Here is a 15,017-nt window from a genome sequence, read left to right on the forward strand (position 1 = left end):
AATTTCAGGCAGTTCTTGCTTTCTCCCTCCTTCCCCTCCTCTTCCCAGCTCTCCCACAGCCCACTGTATCCGCCTCTTCCTTTCTTTCACCCCCCCACCCCCACATCAGTCTGAAGAACCCGAAACGTCGCCTATTCCTTCACTCCATAGATGCCGTCTCACCCGCTGAGTTTCTTTTTTGTCTTCCACTGAGTTACTCCAGCATTTTGTGTCGATTTGTGTCTTAACCAACGTCCACAGTACTTACAAACCAGTGGAATGAACGATGATTTCCCTAACCTTCCCCCTCCTCCACCCTCGTCCTCCTACTAGTTCCAACCCAGTATCCCTTCGTGATCACCTCTTCCCCAGCCAACAATGGACCATTGTGGGCTCCACCCTTCCTCGGTCATCTATTGCCGGCCCTGCTTTGGCCTGGTCTCCAGGCTCCCTCGCCCCCATCTCTGCTTTCAACCCGAAGAAAGGTTCCAACCCGAAATGTCACCCATCCTTTTACTCCAGAGGCGCTGCCTGACCCGCTGAGATACTCCAGCACTTTGTGCTATACATGTTGTGTATTAACCAGCAACTGCAGTCTAAAGAAGGGTCTCAACCCAAAACGTCAGCCATTCCTTCTCTCCAGAGATGCTGCTTGTCCCTCTGAGATACTCCAGCATTTGCCTCCATCTTCAGTTCTTTGTTCCTACATGATGGTGGACAACCAGTAAGTATTGTGTGGGGGCAGAGTAGACTATTCTAATACCAGCTCATAGAAACATAGAAGCCAGGTGCAGGAGTAGGCCATTCGGCCCTTCGAGCCAGCGCCACCATTCAATATGATCGTGGCTGATCATCCACAATCAGTACCCCGTTCCTGCTTTCTCCCCATATCCCTTGATTCCGTTAGCCTTAAGAGCTAAATCTAACTCTCTCTTGAAAACATCCAGTGAATTGGCCTCCACTGCCTTCTGTTGCAGAGTGTTCCACAAATTCACAACTCTCTGGGTGAAAATGTTTTCCCTCATCTCAGTCCTAAATGGCCAACCCCTTATTCTTAAACTGTGGCCCCTGGTTCTGGACTTCCCCCAACAACGGGAACATTTTTCCTGCATCTAGCCTGTCCAATCCCTTAAGAATTGTCATATGTTTCTATAAGATTACCTCTCATCCTTCTAAATTCCAGTGAATACAAGCCCAGTCGAATCCATTCTTTCATCATATGTCAGTCCCGGGAATTAACCTAGTGAACTTACTCCCTCAATAGCAAGAATGTCCTTCCTTAAATTACGAGACCAAAACTGCAAACAAAACTCCAGGTGTGGTCTCACTAGGGCCCTGGACAACTGCAGTAGGACCTCCTTGCTCCTATACTCAAATAGTAAATGTGAATGGATGTGAGGCTGCACATGTGCAAATTGGACTGATTTAATTCCCTATGTATCCACGAGCCTGTCTAAAAGCCACTTAAAGGGCACTATCGCATCTGAGCGTCAGATCAGAGGAGTTTGCGTCGAAGATGGATGGCATCTCATCTCTGGAGAAGCAAGCCGTTTGCGGAAAGCCCTCAGGCACACACTTAGCGATGATGCTCTGGTTTTCCTGGCATCCTGGCAACAGCTGGAAGAACTCAATCCAGCATTGTAAACATTTGATAGACACAAAACGAGATAGCATAAGATCATAAGTGATAGGAGTAGAATGAGGCCATTCGGCCCATCAAGTCTACCGCACCATTCAATCATGGCTGATCTATCTCTCCCTCCTAACCCCATTCTCCTGCCTTCTCCCCATAACATAGAAACATAGAAACATAGAAAATAGGTGCAGGAGTAGGCCATTCAGCCCTTCGAGCCTGCAACGCCATTCGATATGATCATGGCTGATCATCCAACTCAGTATCCTGTACATGCCTTCTCTCCATACCCCCTGATCCCTTTAGCCACAAGGGCCACATCTAACTCCCTCTTAAATATAGCCAATGAACTGGCCCCAACTACCTTCTGTGGCAGAGAATTCCAGAGATTCACCACTCTCTGTGTGAAAAATGTTTTTCTCATCTCGGTCCTAAAAGATTTCCCCCTTATCCTAAAACTGTGACCCCTTGTTCTGGACTTCCCCAACATCGGGAACAATCTTCCTGCATCTAGCCTGTCCAACCCCTTAAGAATTTTGTACGTTTCTATAAGATCCCCCCTCAACCTTTGACACCTCGTACTAATCAAGAATCTATCTATCTCACAAGCCCCTTGAATGCTTTTTACACAAAGTGCTGGAGTAACTCAGCGGGACAGGCAGCATCTCCGGAGAGCATGATAGGTGACGCTTCGACCCGAATCATTTAAGTTTAGTTTAGTTTGGAGATTAGTTTAGAGATACAGTATGGAAACAGGCCCTTCGGCCCACTGAGTCCATGCTGACCAGCGAGCCTCCCATTCATTAGCACTATCCTGCACACTTTTTTATTTTACTTATAATTTTTACCGAAGCCAATTAATCTACAAACCTGTACATCTTTGGAGTGCGGGAGGAAACCAAAGCAGGTTTAGTTTAGTTTAGTTTAGAAACAGGCCGACCAGCGATCCCCGCACACTAACACTATCCGACACACACTAGGGACACTTTTTACATTTACCAAGCCAATTTACCTACAAACCTGTACGTCTTTGGAGTGTGGGAGGAAACCGAACATCTCGGAGAAAACCCACGCAGGGCGCGGGGAGAACGTACAAACCCCGTACAGACAGCACCCGTAGTCATGATCGAACCTGGGTCTCTGGCGCTGTGAGGCAGCAACTCTACCGCTGCGCCTCAGATCAATGGAGTGCATGGATAGCTAACGTTTTGAGTCGAAGAAAGGTCTCCACCTGAAATGTCACCTGTCCATGTTCTCCAGAGATGCTGCCTGACCCACTGAGTTACTCTAGCACTCTGTGTAAAAAGCATTTAAAACGTTTTGTGAGTAAAGGTATCTAGACCAGCATTTGCTGCATCTCTGGACTAAGTTACAATATCTTTGTAGTTCCAGGACATGAAGGTTGTTGAAAAGAACCAGGGAGAGAATGAGGAAAAGGGTCCGAGAATAGACGGTGATTTAATGATCAAGAGCTGACCTTTTTATCTTGATTAAAAAAAATCGCCTGGCTGCTGATCTCTGATAAATACAATTAGCGTTTCAGCCGTAAATCACAAAATAACAGGTTTATCCTTGCTGTCCCTGCCCAAGCAAGTGGCCCCACACAGAAGGGCTGGAGACAGAGGCGAAACGCTGGAGTATCTCAGCGGGACAGGCAGCGTCTCTGGCGAGAAGGAACCTTTTTTTTTCGGGTGGAGAGTCATCTTCAGAACGTGCGGTTGTATTTCATCCGCCACTTATTGCCTGTAATTATCGGTGACTAAGAGGGGAGCTGCCTGGGTAACAGAGAGGACCAAGCGCAGAGAGGGCCACTTCCATCAGTTGCCGTAGCAACCGGTCATCAGACTTTAGCCATCACAGGAGCCGAATGACCTGAGGAGAGCGGGCGACTGTTTTGAAGGGACGTGTGTGTGTGTGTGGGCTACTGTGGATTTGACAACAGTGTCCCCAGCATTCTGGTGTCGCCAGGGTTAAGCTGCACCTGGGAGCAGTGAAGGTGGGACTCGAGACGATATAGAATGTAAAAGCATGCTCCGAAAAATCGCCCCACGCAACCACGGTTACGCAGTGACCAGCAGAGTGGAGGTACGGTGTCATCTATAATGTACAGTTTCAGAATAAGGATAATCATTTAGAAGGATCTTAAAGAAGCATATACATTTTTTTTAAGGGGTTGGACAGGCTAAATGCAGGAAAAATGTTCCCCATTTCGGCGGAAGTCCAGAACCAGGAGGTCACACAGTTTAAGAATAAGGGACAGGCCATTTAGGACTGAGATGAAGAAAAACTTTTTCACCCAGAGAGTTGTGAATCTGTGGAATTCTCTGCCACAGAAGGCAGTGGAGGCAAATTCACGGGATGTTTTCAAGAGAGAGTTAGATTTAGCTCTTAGGGCTAACGGAATCAAGGGATATGGGGAGAAAGCAGGAACGGAGTACTGATTCTGGATGATCAGCCATGATCACATTGAATGGCGGTGCTGGCTGTTTTCTATGTTTCTATGTACCGGCTGTGTTATTTGAGACGGATTTTACAAACTTGTCCCAGAGACATGCAAAATACCGGAGTAACTCAGCGGGACAGGCAGCATCTCTGGAGAGAAGGATTGGGTGACGTTTCGGGCTGAGACCCTTCTTCAAACCGAGAGTCAGGGGAGGGGAAGATGCAGAGATAAGGAAGTGCAAGGTGTGAGAACGAGACATCAAAGAGGGTGGAGATCCAGGAAAATGTAGAATTGATCTCTGTTAGCTAGGAGAAGGTGACAACAAAGCAAACAGAGATAAAATGTAACCAGGGACAGTCAGACTGGTCGGAGAACTGTGAAGGGGAAGGGATGGAGAGAGGTGGAAAGAAAGAGTTACTTTAAGTTAGAGAAGTCACACCACTGGGGCATAAGCTGCCCAAGTGAAATATGAGGTGCTGTTCCTTCAATTTGCGCTGGGCCTCACTCTGACGATGGAGGAGGCCCAGGACAGAAAGGTCAGTGTGGGAATGGGAGGGGGAGTTGAAGTGCTGGGCCACCGGGAGATCAGGTAGGTTAATGCGGACTGAGCGGAGGTGTTCAGCCAAACGATCGCCGAGCCTGCGCTTGGTCTCGCCGATGTAGAGAAGTTGACACTTGGAACAGCGGATACAGTAGATGAGGTTGGAGGAGGTGCAAGTGAACCTCTGCCTCACCTGAAATGACTGTCGGGGTCTTTGGACGGAGTTGAGGGGGGGAGGTACAGGGGCAGGTGTTGCATCTCCTGCGGTTGCAGGGGGAGGTACCTGGGGAGGGGGTGGTTTGGGTGGGAAGGGACGAGTTGACCAGGGAAGTTGTTCTCTCCTTTTGTGAGCAACTGCGTTTTGCCATCCTGCACCGTAGAAAGGATGGTTCTGTTTCCAAGCTTCTCACCAATCTCCAGAGTGTTGTCCAAAGAAGCTAACCGGATTTTTTAGTCTGAAAACCCCAAAAAAATGAAATGGCTTTGTTTTTTTTTGGGGGTTTTTTTTTGCCGGTAGGAACTGCAGGTGCTGGTTTACACAAAATGCTGGAGTAACTCAGTGGGACAGGCAGCATCTCTGGCGAGGGGGAATGGGTGATGTTTCGGGTCGAGACCTTTCTTCAGACTCTCCACAGATGCTGCCTGTCCCGTTGAGTTACCCCAGTATTTTGTGTCTATCTTCGGTTTAAACCAGCAGCTGCAGTTCCTTCCTGCACCCCATTCCTTCTCTCCAGAGATGCTGCCTGTCCCGCTGAGTTTATCCAACATTTTGTGTCTGTCTCTGTGATTTTCTTTCCACAGCGGCAGCTGTTTTTCAGAGCGCTGAACGGCTCAGATTATACAGAAGGATAGATTACAGAAGGCTGTGGAGGGGTCAAGTCAGTGGATATTTTTCAGGCAGAGACAGATAGATTCTTGATTGGTGCGGGTGTCGGGGGTTATGGGGAGAAGGCAGGAGAATGGGGCTGGGAGGGAGAGATAGATCAGCCACGAATGGATGGTGGGGTAGACTTGATGGGCCAAATGGCCTAATTCTGCTCCTATCACCTAATGAGCCGCTGAGTTACTCCAGCATTTTGTGTCCCATCTTCGGAGTAAACCAGAATCTGCAGTTCCTTCCTGCACAGTTTTTAATGGGTTTGGTTGGACAACAAAATCTTCGGGTAACATCAGGAGGGAGAGATAGGAGTCGACCTGATGGGCCGAGTGGACCAATTCACGATTCAAGATTCAAGAGAGTTTATTGTCATGTGTCCCTGATAGGACAATGAAATTCTTGCTTTGCTTCAGCAGAACAGAACATAGTAGGCATAGTAGGAGGCATAGTAGAACATAGTAGGTTGACTACAAACAGATCAGTGGGTCCAAGAAGGAACAGCAGATGCTGGAAGATCGAAGGTACACAAAAATGCTGGAGAAACTCAGCGGGTGCAGCAGCATCTATGGAGCGAAGGAAATAGGCGAAGTTTCGGGCCAAAACCCTTCTTCAGACTGATCAGTGGGTCCATATACCATTATACCAGGGAGATTGTTCCCGATGTTGGGGAAGTCCAGAACAAGCCACTTGTCATCAGTTTAAGGATAAGGGGGAAGTCTTTTAGGACCGAGAAGAGAAAAACATTTTTCACACAGAGAGTGGTGAATCTCTGGAATTCTCTGCCACAGAAGGTAGTTGAGGCCACAGTTCATTGGCTATATTTAAGAGGGAGTTAGATGTGGCCCTTGTGGCTAAAGGGATCAGGGGGTATGGAGAGAAGGCAGGTGCGGGATACTGAGTAGGATGATCAGCCATGATCATATTGAATGGTGGTGCAGGCTCGAAGGGCTGAATGGCCTACTCCTGCACCTGTTTTCTATGTTTCTATATAAATATAGAATATATAAATATAGAACACATGAATAAATAAACTCATAAAGTGCAAATAACAGATAATGGGCTATTAATGTTCATAGTTTTGTCCGAGCCAAGTTTAATAGCCTGATGTCTGTGGGGAAGTAGCTATTCCTGAACCTGGTTGTTGCAGTCTTCAGGCTCCTGTACCTTCTACCTGAAGGTAGCAGGGAGATGAGTGTGCTCCTACCACTGATGACAAGCGGCGTGTGTGTCACTTCGCCCACAGACGGAATCGGGTGATGTCCCCTCGGAGCCCAACGCCGATCCGAAGCCATCTCCCGCAGAGAACGGAGTGAGCCCCACCCCCGGACTGACGCCCAAACCGCCCACGCACGTTACCCAAAGTCAACCCGCCCCAGGTAAGGCTCCGACGCGGTTCAACGAGCAGTCGCGCAATAATCCTTTCGAGTAACAATTGGCCGCTCTGTTAAATGAAAACAATCTCTTTCTCATTGTGTGTTAGCTGCAGTCAAACCAACCGGGAAAGCTGAGGATCTGGTTCAGAACATTCTGTCGGGTGAGTTGTAAGTGATTCGGGTAAACACAGAATGCCGGGGTGACTCAGCGGGACAGGCAGCATCTCTGGAGAGAAGGAATGGGTGACGTTTCGGGAACCGAAACGTCGCCCATTCCTTCTCTCCGGAGATGCTGCCTGTCCCGCTGAGTCACTCCCAGCTTTTTGCGTCGATCTTCGGGTAAGATATTAACGTTAGCGCCGCAGTTCGAGCGGGTTTCTGTCGCGAAATCCAAAGACAAGACCACATTTATCTGGATTGTACACCGAGACATTGAAGTTTGGTGTCGTTTACTTTCGAGATGCAGCGCGGGAAGCGGGAGGCCCTTCGGCCCACCGAGTCCAAACCGTACACTTACCCCTGCGTATTAACACTATTCTACAGTGCCTGTCCTACTTGGCGATTTTTCTCGGCGACTGCCGGCGTCATTGGCTGACGTCTCAGGGTCTCCGAAAGATTTTGAACGTTTCAAAATCCAGCGGCGACAACAAAAAATGTTGCGTCGTTTGCGGAGACACCACGCGTCAACACGTCACCACGCCACGTCACCGCCACGACTTTATCGGTGACCTGATACGTCAGTCGATGATGTCGACAGTCGCCGAAAAAATCGCGAAGTGGGACAGGACCTTACACACACTAGGGACAATTTACATTTACACCAGGCTTTGGAGTGTGGGAGGAAACCAAAGGTCTCAGAGAAAACCCACGCAGGTCACGGGGAGAACGTACAAACTCCGTACAGACAGCGCCCGTAGTCAGGATCGAACCCGGGTCTCTGGCGCTGTGAGGCGGCAACAAACAGAACTAGCAATAAACTAAACTACCTAACAAATTTGGAATTAGGCAGCATCTCTGGATAGAAGGAATGGGTGACGTTTCTGGGTCGAGACCCTTCTTCAGGATGAGGGAAAGGGGAGAGGGAGTCACAGAGATAAGGAAGGGTAAGGTGTGGAAAGGAGACGGAGACGGCGATCAAGGAAAATGTAGACTGGATGTGCAGCACGAAAATGCCAGAGACCCGGGTTCGATCCCGACTACGGGTGCTGTCTGTGCAGAGTTTGTACGTTCTCCCCGTGACCTGCCTGGGTTTTCTCCAAGATCTCCGGTTTCCTCCCACACTCCAAAGACGTGCAGGTTTGTAGGTTAATTGGCTTCGGTATAAACGTATAAATGTAAAATTGTCCCTGGTGTGTGTGGGATAGTGTTAGTGTGCGGGGATCGCTGGTCGGTGCGGACTCGGTGGGCCGAAGGGCCAGTTTCCGCGCTGTATCACTAAGCTAAATTAAACTAAGATCATTGTTAGCTCAGTGAAGGTGACAACGAAGCACACAGAGATAAAATGAAATCAGAATGACAGTCAGACTGGCCGGAGAACTGGGATGGGGGAGGGACTGGGAGAGAGAGGGAAAGCCAGGGCTATAGCCCTGTCCCACGGTACGAGTTCATTCCAAGAGCTCTCCCGAGTTTAAAAAAAATCAAACTCGTGGTAAGCACGTAGAATGAACGTAGAATGAACGTAGCGGGTACGTCGGAGCTCGGGGACGTCTCTTAGCGGCTCGTAACGCTAACGGCAGGTACTCGGGAAGACTCGCTAATGGCAGGTAAGCTCGGGAAGACTCGTGAAGATTTTTCAACATGTTGAAAAATGTCCACGAGAGCCCCGAGTACCGACGAGCGGCCATTACCGTAAATCTCCGAGTTCGAATCAGGGCAAACTCGGGAGAGCTCTTGGAATGAATTCGTACCGTGGGACAGGGCAATTACTCATACCGCTGGGGTGTAAGCTACCCAAGCGAAATATGAGGAGCTGTTGCTGCAATTTGCGCTGGGCCTCACTCTGACAATGGAGGAGGGCCCAGGACAGAAAGATCAGTGCGGGAATGGGTGGGAGAGGTGAAGTTATCACCAAGGTGGGATTGTGATGATGATGAGTTGAACTCAGCCGTCCGAGCGGATGCACAAAGCCGTCTCACTGAGAGGCAGAGCGGAGGGCGTTGAAAACAAGGTGTGTGCGGGTGCGGTGGTAACGCGGTCTCCGTTTGTCACGGCAGAGGTGGAGGCCCAGACGGTGGAGGAGCTGAGGCAACAGAAAGCCTTTGTGAAACTGCAGAAGAAGCACTACAAGGAGATGAAGGAGCTGGTGAAGAAGCACCACAAGAAAACCACCGACTTGATCAAGGAGCACACGGCCAAGTCCAGCGAGTTTCAGAACGACTACCTGAGGCGCAGAGTAGTCCTGGAGAAATCGGCAAAGAAAGACGGCAAGAAGAGGTGAGTGCCTCAAAGTGTTTCCAAATGAGACCCGGGTTCCGTCCCGACTACGGGTGCTGTCTGTACGGAGTTTGCACGTTCACCCCGTGACCTGCGTGGGTTTTCTCCGAGATCTTTGTTTTCCTCCCACACTCCAAAGAAGTACAGGTTTGTATGTTAATTGGCTTGGTGTATGTGTAAATTGTCCCTAGTGTGGGCGTAGGTTTGTGTCGGTGGGCCGAAGGGCCTGTTTCTCTAAACTAAGCTAAAAACTAAAAGGTCATAAGAGATAGGAACAGAATTAGGCCATTCGTCTCATCAAGCCTACTTCACCATTCAATCATGGCTGATCTATCTCTCCCTCCTAACCCCATTCTCCTGCCTTCTCCCCATAACTTCTGACACCCGTACTAATCAAGAATCTATCTATCTCCGCCTTTAAAATATCCACTGACTTGGCCTTCACAGCTTTCTGTGGCAAAGAATTCCACAGATTCACCACCCTCTGACTAAAGAAATCTCTCCTCATCTCCTTCCTAAAAGAACGCCCTTTAATTCTGAGTCCATGACCTCTAATCCTAGACTCTCCCACTAGTGGAAACATCCTCTCCACATCCACTCTATCCAAGCCTTTCACTATTCTGTACGTTTCAATGAGGTCCCCCCTCATTCTTCCAAACTCCAGTGAGTACAGGCCCAGTGCCGACAAACGCTCATCCTAGGTTAACCCACTCATTCCTGGGATCATTCTTGTAAACCTTCTCGGGACCCTCTCTAGAGCCGGCACATACTTCCTCAGATATGGGGCCCACAATTGCTCACCATACTCCAAATGCGGGCTGACCAGCGCCTTATAGAGCCTAGGTCCCTGTTTGTAATGTTGAGACTCTATAAGGCGCTGGTAATCATGGCTGATCTATCTCCCCTTCCTAACCCCATTCTCCTGCCTTCTCCCCATAACCCCCGATACCCGTACGAATCAGAGAAACATAGAAACATAGAAAATAGGTGCAGGAGGATGCCATTCGGCCCTTCGAGCCTGCACCGCCATTCATTGTGATCATGGCTGATCGTCCCCAATCAATAACCCGTGCCTGCCTTCTCCCCATATCCCTTGATTCCACTAGCCCCTAGAGCTCTATCTAACCCATCAAGAATCAAGAATGCAATGCTGTATCAGTGCTTTTGTGATGAGGAGAACACATCTTGCAAGGTTTTTTGATTTGACCCGTGTAAGTAGATTTTTGATTTGCGTTTGTTGTGACAGACCTGAATCGGCAAGTCCAGATCACACCGGCTCAACGATTGAGAAAGAACTTGCCGCCCTCGATGCAGACATGACACAGAAACTAGCCGAGCTGAAGGACCAGCAACAGCAGCAGCTTCTGAACCTCAGGCAGGAGCAGTATTACAGTGAAAAGTACCAGAAGCGGGAACATGTTAAACAGGTGGGGCCAAGTGCCGTACAATTATTTATTTCCCATCGGTAAGGAAGTATAAGTTTTTTAACATGTGCATTTAATCTTTCATTATTCCAATTGCATATTGAGTTGTTTGATTGATTGGAGTCATGGAGCGATACAGCGTGGAAACAGGCCCTTCAGCCCATCTTGCCCACACCGGCCAAAACGTCCCCGCTACGCTGGTCCCACCTGCCTGCGCTTGGTCCACATCCCTCCAAACGTGTCCTATCCATGTACCTGTCCACCTGTTTCTTAACTGTCCCTGCTCAACTACCTCCTCTGGCAACTTGTTCCATACACCAACCAACCCTTGTGTGAAAAAGATTCCTGTTAAATCTTTTCCCCCTTCACCTTGAACTTTTGTCCTCTGTTCCTCGATTGCCCTACTCTGGGCTAGAGATTCTGTGCATCCACCCCATCTATTCCCCTCGTGATTTGATACACATTGAAAGATACAGCATGAAAACAAGCCTTCCAGTCCACACTGAGGTCAAACGCTCGTTCACACTAGTTCTATGAGGGATGTTGCAGGAAGGAACTCCAGATGCTGGTTTAAACCGAAGATAGACACAAAATGCTGGAGTAACTCAGCGGGACAGGCAGCATCTCTGGGGAGAAGGAATGGGTGACGTTTCGGGTCTGAAGAAGGGTCTCGACCTGAAACATCACCCATTCCTTCTCTCCAGAGATGCTGCCTGTCCCGCACAGTGACTCCAGCATTTTGTGTCTATCTTTAATTCTATGAGGGATATGGGCCAAATGTGGGCAATTGGGACTAGTTTAGATGGGACATCATAGTAGGTGTGGCCAAGTTGGGCCGAAGGGCCTGTTTCTGTGCTGTTTGACTATTATTGTTCCATGATAAAAGGATATTGAATCCCTGATTTGATTTTATTGAAGTTTCAGAGCCTTTCTTCTTGCAAACTGTGAAAAATAAAAACACTTTCACCCTTGGCCTTTCTTTCCCACTCTAAGTGTATTGACATCGCCTTGCTTCACTGGCTTTTGATTTCCTCGACTTCATTAGCTTTGCTCTGCAGCCTACGCACAGTAAATCACAAAAGACTTTCCCTCAAAAGCTTTTTAGTTTAGTTTAGTTTTTAGATCCAGCGTGCAAAACAGAACCTTCGGCCCACCGGGTCCGCGCCGACCAGCGATCTCCGCACGCTAACACTATCCCACACACACTAGGGACAATTTGCAATTTTTACCAAAGCCAATTTACCTCCAAAACGTCTTTGGAGTGTGGGAGGAAACCGAATATCCCGGAGAAAACCCATGCAGGTCACGAGGAGAACATACAAACTCCGTACAGACAGCACCGTGGTCAGGATTGAACCCGGGTCTCGGGAGCTGTAAGCACTGTAAGGCAGCAACTCTACCGCTGCACCACCATATGTGTATTTAATCTATTTCAATTTTGATTATTTCAATTGCTTACTGAGCCAATAGACAATAGACAATACGTGCAGTAGGCCATTCGGCCCTTCGAGCCAGCACCGCCATTCACTGTGATCATGGCTGATCATCCACAATCAGTCCCCCATTCCTGCCTTCTCCCCTTATCCCTTGACTCCGCTATCTTTAAGAGCTCTATCTAACTCTCGCTTGAAAGTATCCAGAGAATAGGCTTCCACTGCCTTTTGAGGCAGAGAATTCCACAGATTCACAACTCTTTGGGTGAAAAAGTGTTTCCTCATCTCCGTTCTAATGGCCTACCCCTTATTTTTAAACTGTGGCCCCTGGTCCTGGACTCCCCCCAAATATCGGGAACATGTTTCATAGAAACATGGAAACATAGAAAATAGGTGCAGGAGTAGGCCATTCGGCCCTTCGAGCCTGCAACGCCATTCAATATGATCATGGCTGATCATCCAACTCAGTATCCTGTACCTGCCTTCTCTCCAGACCCCCTGATCCCTTTAGCCACAAGGGCTACATCTAACTCCCTCTTAAATATAGCCAATGAATTGGCCTCAACTACTTTCTGTGGCAGCCTGTGGTTTCCTGCCTCTAGCGTGTCCAATCCCTTGATAATCTTATATGTTTCAATAAGATACCCTCTCATCCTCCCGCTCTCTAAATTCCAGTGAATACAAGCCCAGCCGCTCCATTGCTTCATTGAATGATTGATCGAAAGATATAGAGTGGAAACAGGTCCTTCAGTCGGTCTCCTGTTCACACGAGCTTTCTGTTATCCCACCTGCACGTCTTTAGGAGTGTGGGGGAAAGCCGGAGCACCCGGAGAAAACTCCCACACTCACCAGAGGTCACAGCCTCAGAATTAAAGAACGTTCCTTTAGCAAGGAGATAACGAGGAATTTCTTCAGTCAGAGGGTGGTGAATCTGTGGAATTCTTTGCCACAGAAGGCTGTGGAGGCCAAGTCAGTGGATATTTTCCCTCCCACATTCCAACAACAGTACATGTTTGTAGGTCAATTGGCTTCGGTAAAAATTGTAAATTGTCCCTAGCGTGTGTGGGACAGTGTGTAGCGTGTGGAGATCGCTGGTCGGCGCGGACCCGGTGGGCCGAAGGGTCTGTTTACGCGCTGGGATCTCTAAACGAAACGAAACTAAAAAGCTTTTGAGGGAAAGTCTTTTGTGATTTACTGTGCGTAGGCTGCAGAGCAAAGTTAAATAAGACGGGGAAATCAAAGGCCAGTGAAGCAAGGCGATGTCAATACACTTAGAGTGGGAAAGAAAGGCCAAGGGTGAAAGTGGTTTTATTTTTTGACAGGTTGCAAGATGAAAGGCTCTGAAACTTCAATAAAATCAAATTCTGGGATTCAATATCCTTTTATCATGGAACAATAATAGTCAAATAGCACAGAAACAGGCCCTTCGGCCCAACTGTTCTATGCTGACCAAGATGTCCCATCTAAGCCAGTCCTATTTCGTAAAGTTCATAAGTGATAGGATCAGAATTAGGCCATTCGGCCCATCAAGTCTACTCCGCCATGCAATCATAGGTAGACAAAAATGCTGGCGAAACTCAGCGGGTGAGGCAGCATCTACGGAGCGATGGAAATAGGTGACGTTTCTGGTCGAGACCCTTCTTCAGACATGGCTGATCTATCTCCCCCTCCTAACCCCATTCTCCTGCCTTCTCCCCCATAGCCTCTGATGCCCGTATTAATCAAGAATATATATATATATATTTTTTTTTTTAAATAGGTGCAGGAGTAGGCCATTCGGCCCTTCGAGCCTGCACCGCCATTCAATATGATCATGGCTGATCATCCAACTCACTATCCTGTACCTGCTTTCTCTCCAGACCCCCTGATCCCTTTAGCCACAAGGGCCACATCTAACTCCCTCTTAAATATAGCCAATGAACTGACCTCAACTACATTTTGTCAATCTGTCAATCTCCACCCCAAAGTTGGGCCGAAGGGCCTGTTCCCACGCTGCATCACTCGATGACGATGACAAGAGGCTCTGCCAGGAGGTTCGGCGTCCATTGATAAGTGCGTTGTGTTTTTTGTTTCTGACAGCTGGTGCAAAAGCTCACCGAAGTGGCCGAGGAATGTCAGACCAACCAGCTGAAGAAGCTGAAAGAACTCTGTGAAAAGTGAGCACCGCTACCCGCGGACGCGCGGCCATCTTGACTTCCCAATCTCTGCCGGAGGTTTGAGACGACAAACGCGTGCCTTTTTATTGTCTTGCAGGGAGAAGAAGGAACTGAAGAAGAAAATGGACAAAAAGCGTCAGGAGAAGATCGGCGAGGTGAAATCGAAGGAGAAGAACCAAATGGAAGAGTGAGTCTTTCAGTCTTTACATCAACGCGCATGAAAATTGTTGGGATCGTCAATTAAGTTTCTTTGAAGGGCAGCTTGATCTGACCCATTAGATGTAGAACACAAGGAACAAGGCCTGGATGGAGTGGATGTGGAGAGGATCTTTCCATTAGTGGGAGAGTCTAGAACTAGAGGTCACAGCCTCAGAATTAAAGGACGTTCTTTTCGGAAGGGGATGAGGAACAATTTCTTTCGTCAGAGGGTGGTGAATCTGTGGGATTCTTTGCCACAGAAGGCTGTGGAGGCCAAGTCAATGGATATTTTTAAGGCAGCGATAGATAGATTCTTGATTAGTGCAGGTATCAGATGTTATGGGGAGAAGGCAGGAGAATGGGGTAGGAGGGAGAGATAGATGAGCCATGATTGAATGGAGGAGTGGACTTGATGGGCCGAATGGCCTAATTCTACTCCTATTCCTTATGACCTTTTCGTTTTTAGTTTAGTTTAGAGATACAGCACGGAAGCAGGCCCTTCGGCCCAACGAGTCCGCACCAATACA

At 48.3% G+C, this 15,017-nt stretch overlaps 1 protein-coding gene across 1 annotated transcript in view; it reads left to right on the top strand.

Moving 5' to 3' along the window:
• Nucleotides 1–15,017, top strand: part of plcb1 (phospholipase C beta 1) — a gene marked incomplete at its 5' end in the record, with an annotated part of 446,201 nt that overhangs the window by 376,214 nt on the left and 54,970 nt on the right. Inside the window, 6 exons of the mRNA XM_033026421.1 lie at nt 6,717–6,849; nt 6,954–7,007; nt 9,060–9,279; nt 10,526–10,706; nt 14,216–14,292; nt 14,390–14,479. Coding sequence (XP_032882312.1) covers nt 6,717–6,849; nt 6,954–7,007; nt 9,060–9,279; nt 10,526–10,706; nt 14,216–14,292; nt 14,390–14,479 — 755 coding nt within the window. The remainder of the gene's footprint in view (nt 1–6,716; nt 6,850–6,953; nt 7,008–9,059; nt 9,280–10,525; nt 10,707–14,215; nt 14,293–14,389; nt 14,480–15,017) is intronic.

Source organism: Amblyraja radiata, chromosome 8 (genome assembly GCF_010909765.2).
Source record: "Amblyraja radiata isolate CabotCenter1 chromosome 8, sAmbRad1.1.pri, whole genome shotgun sequence".
Taxonomy (NCBI): Eukaryota; Metazoa; Chordata; class Chondrichthyes; order Rajiformes; family Rajidae; genus Amblyraja; species Amblyraja radiata.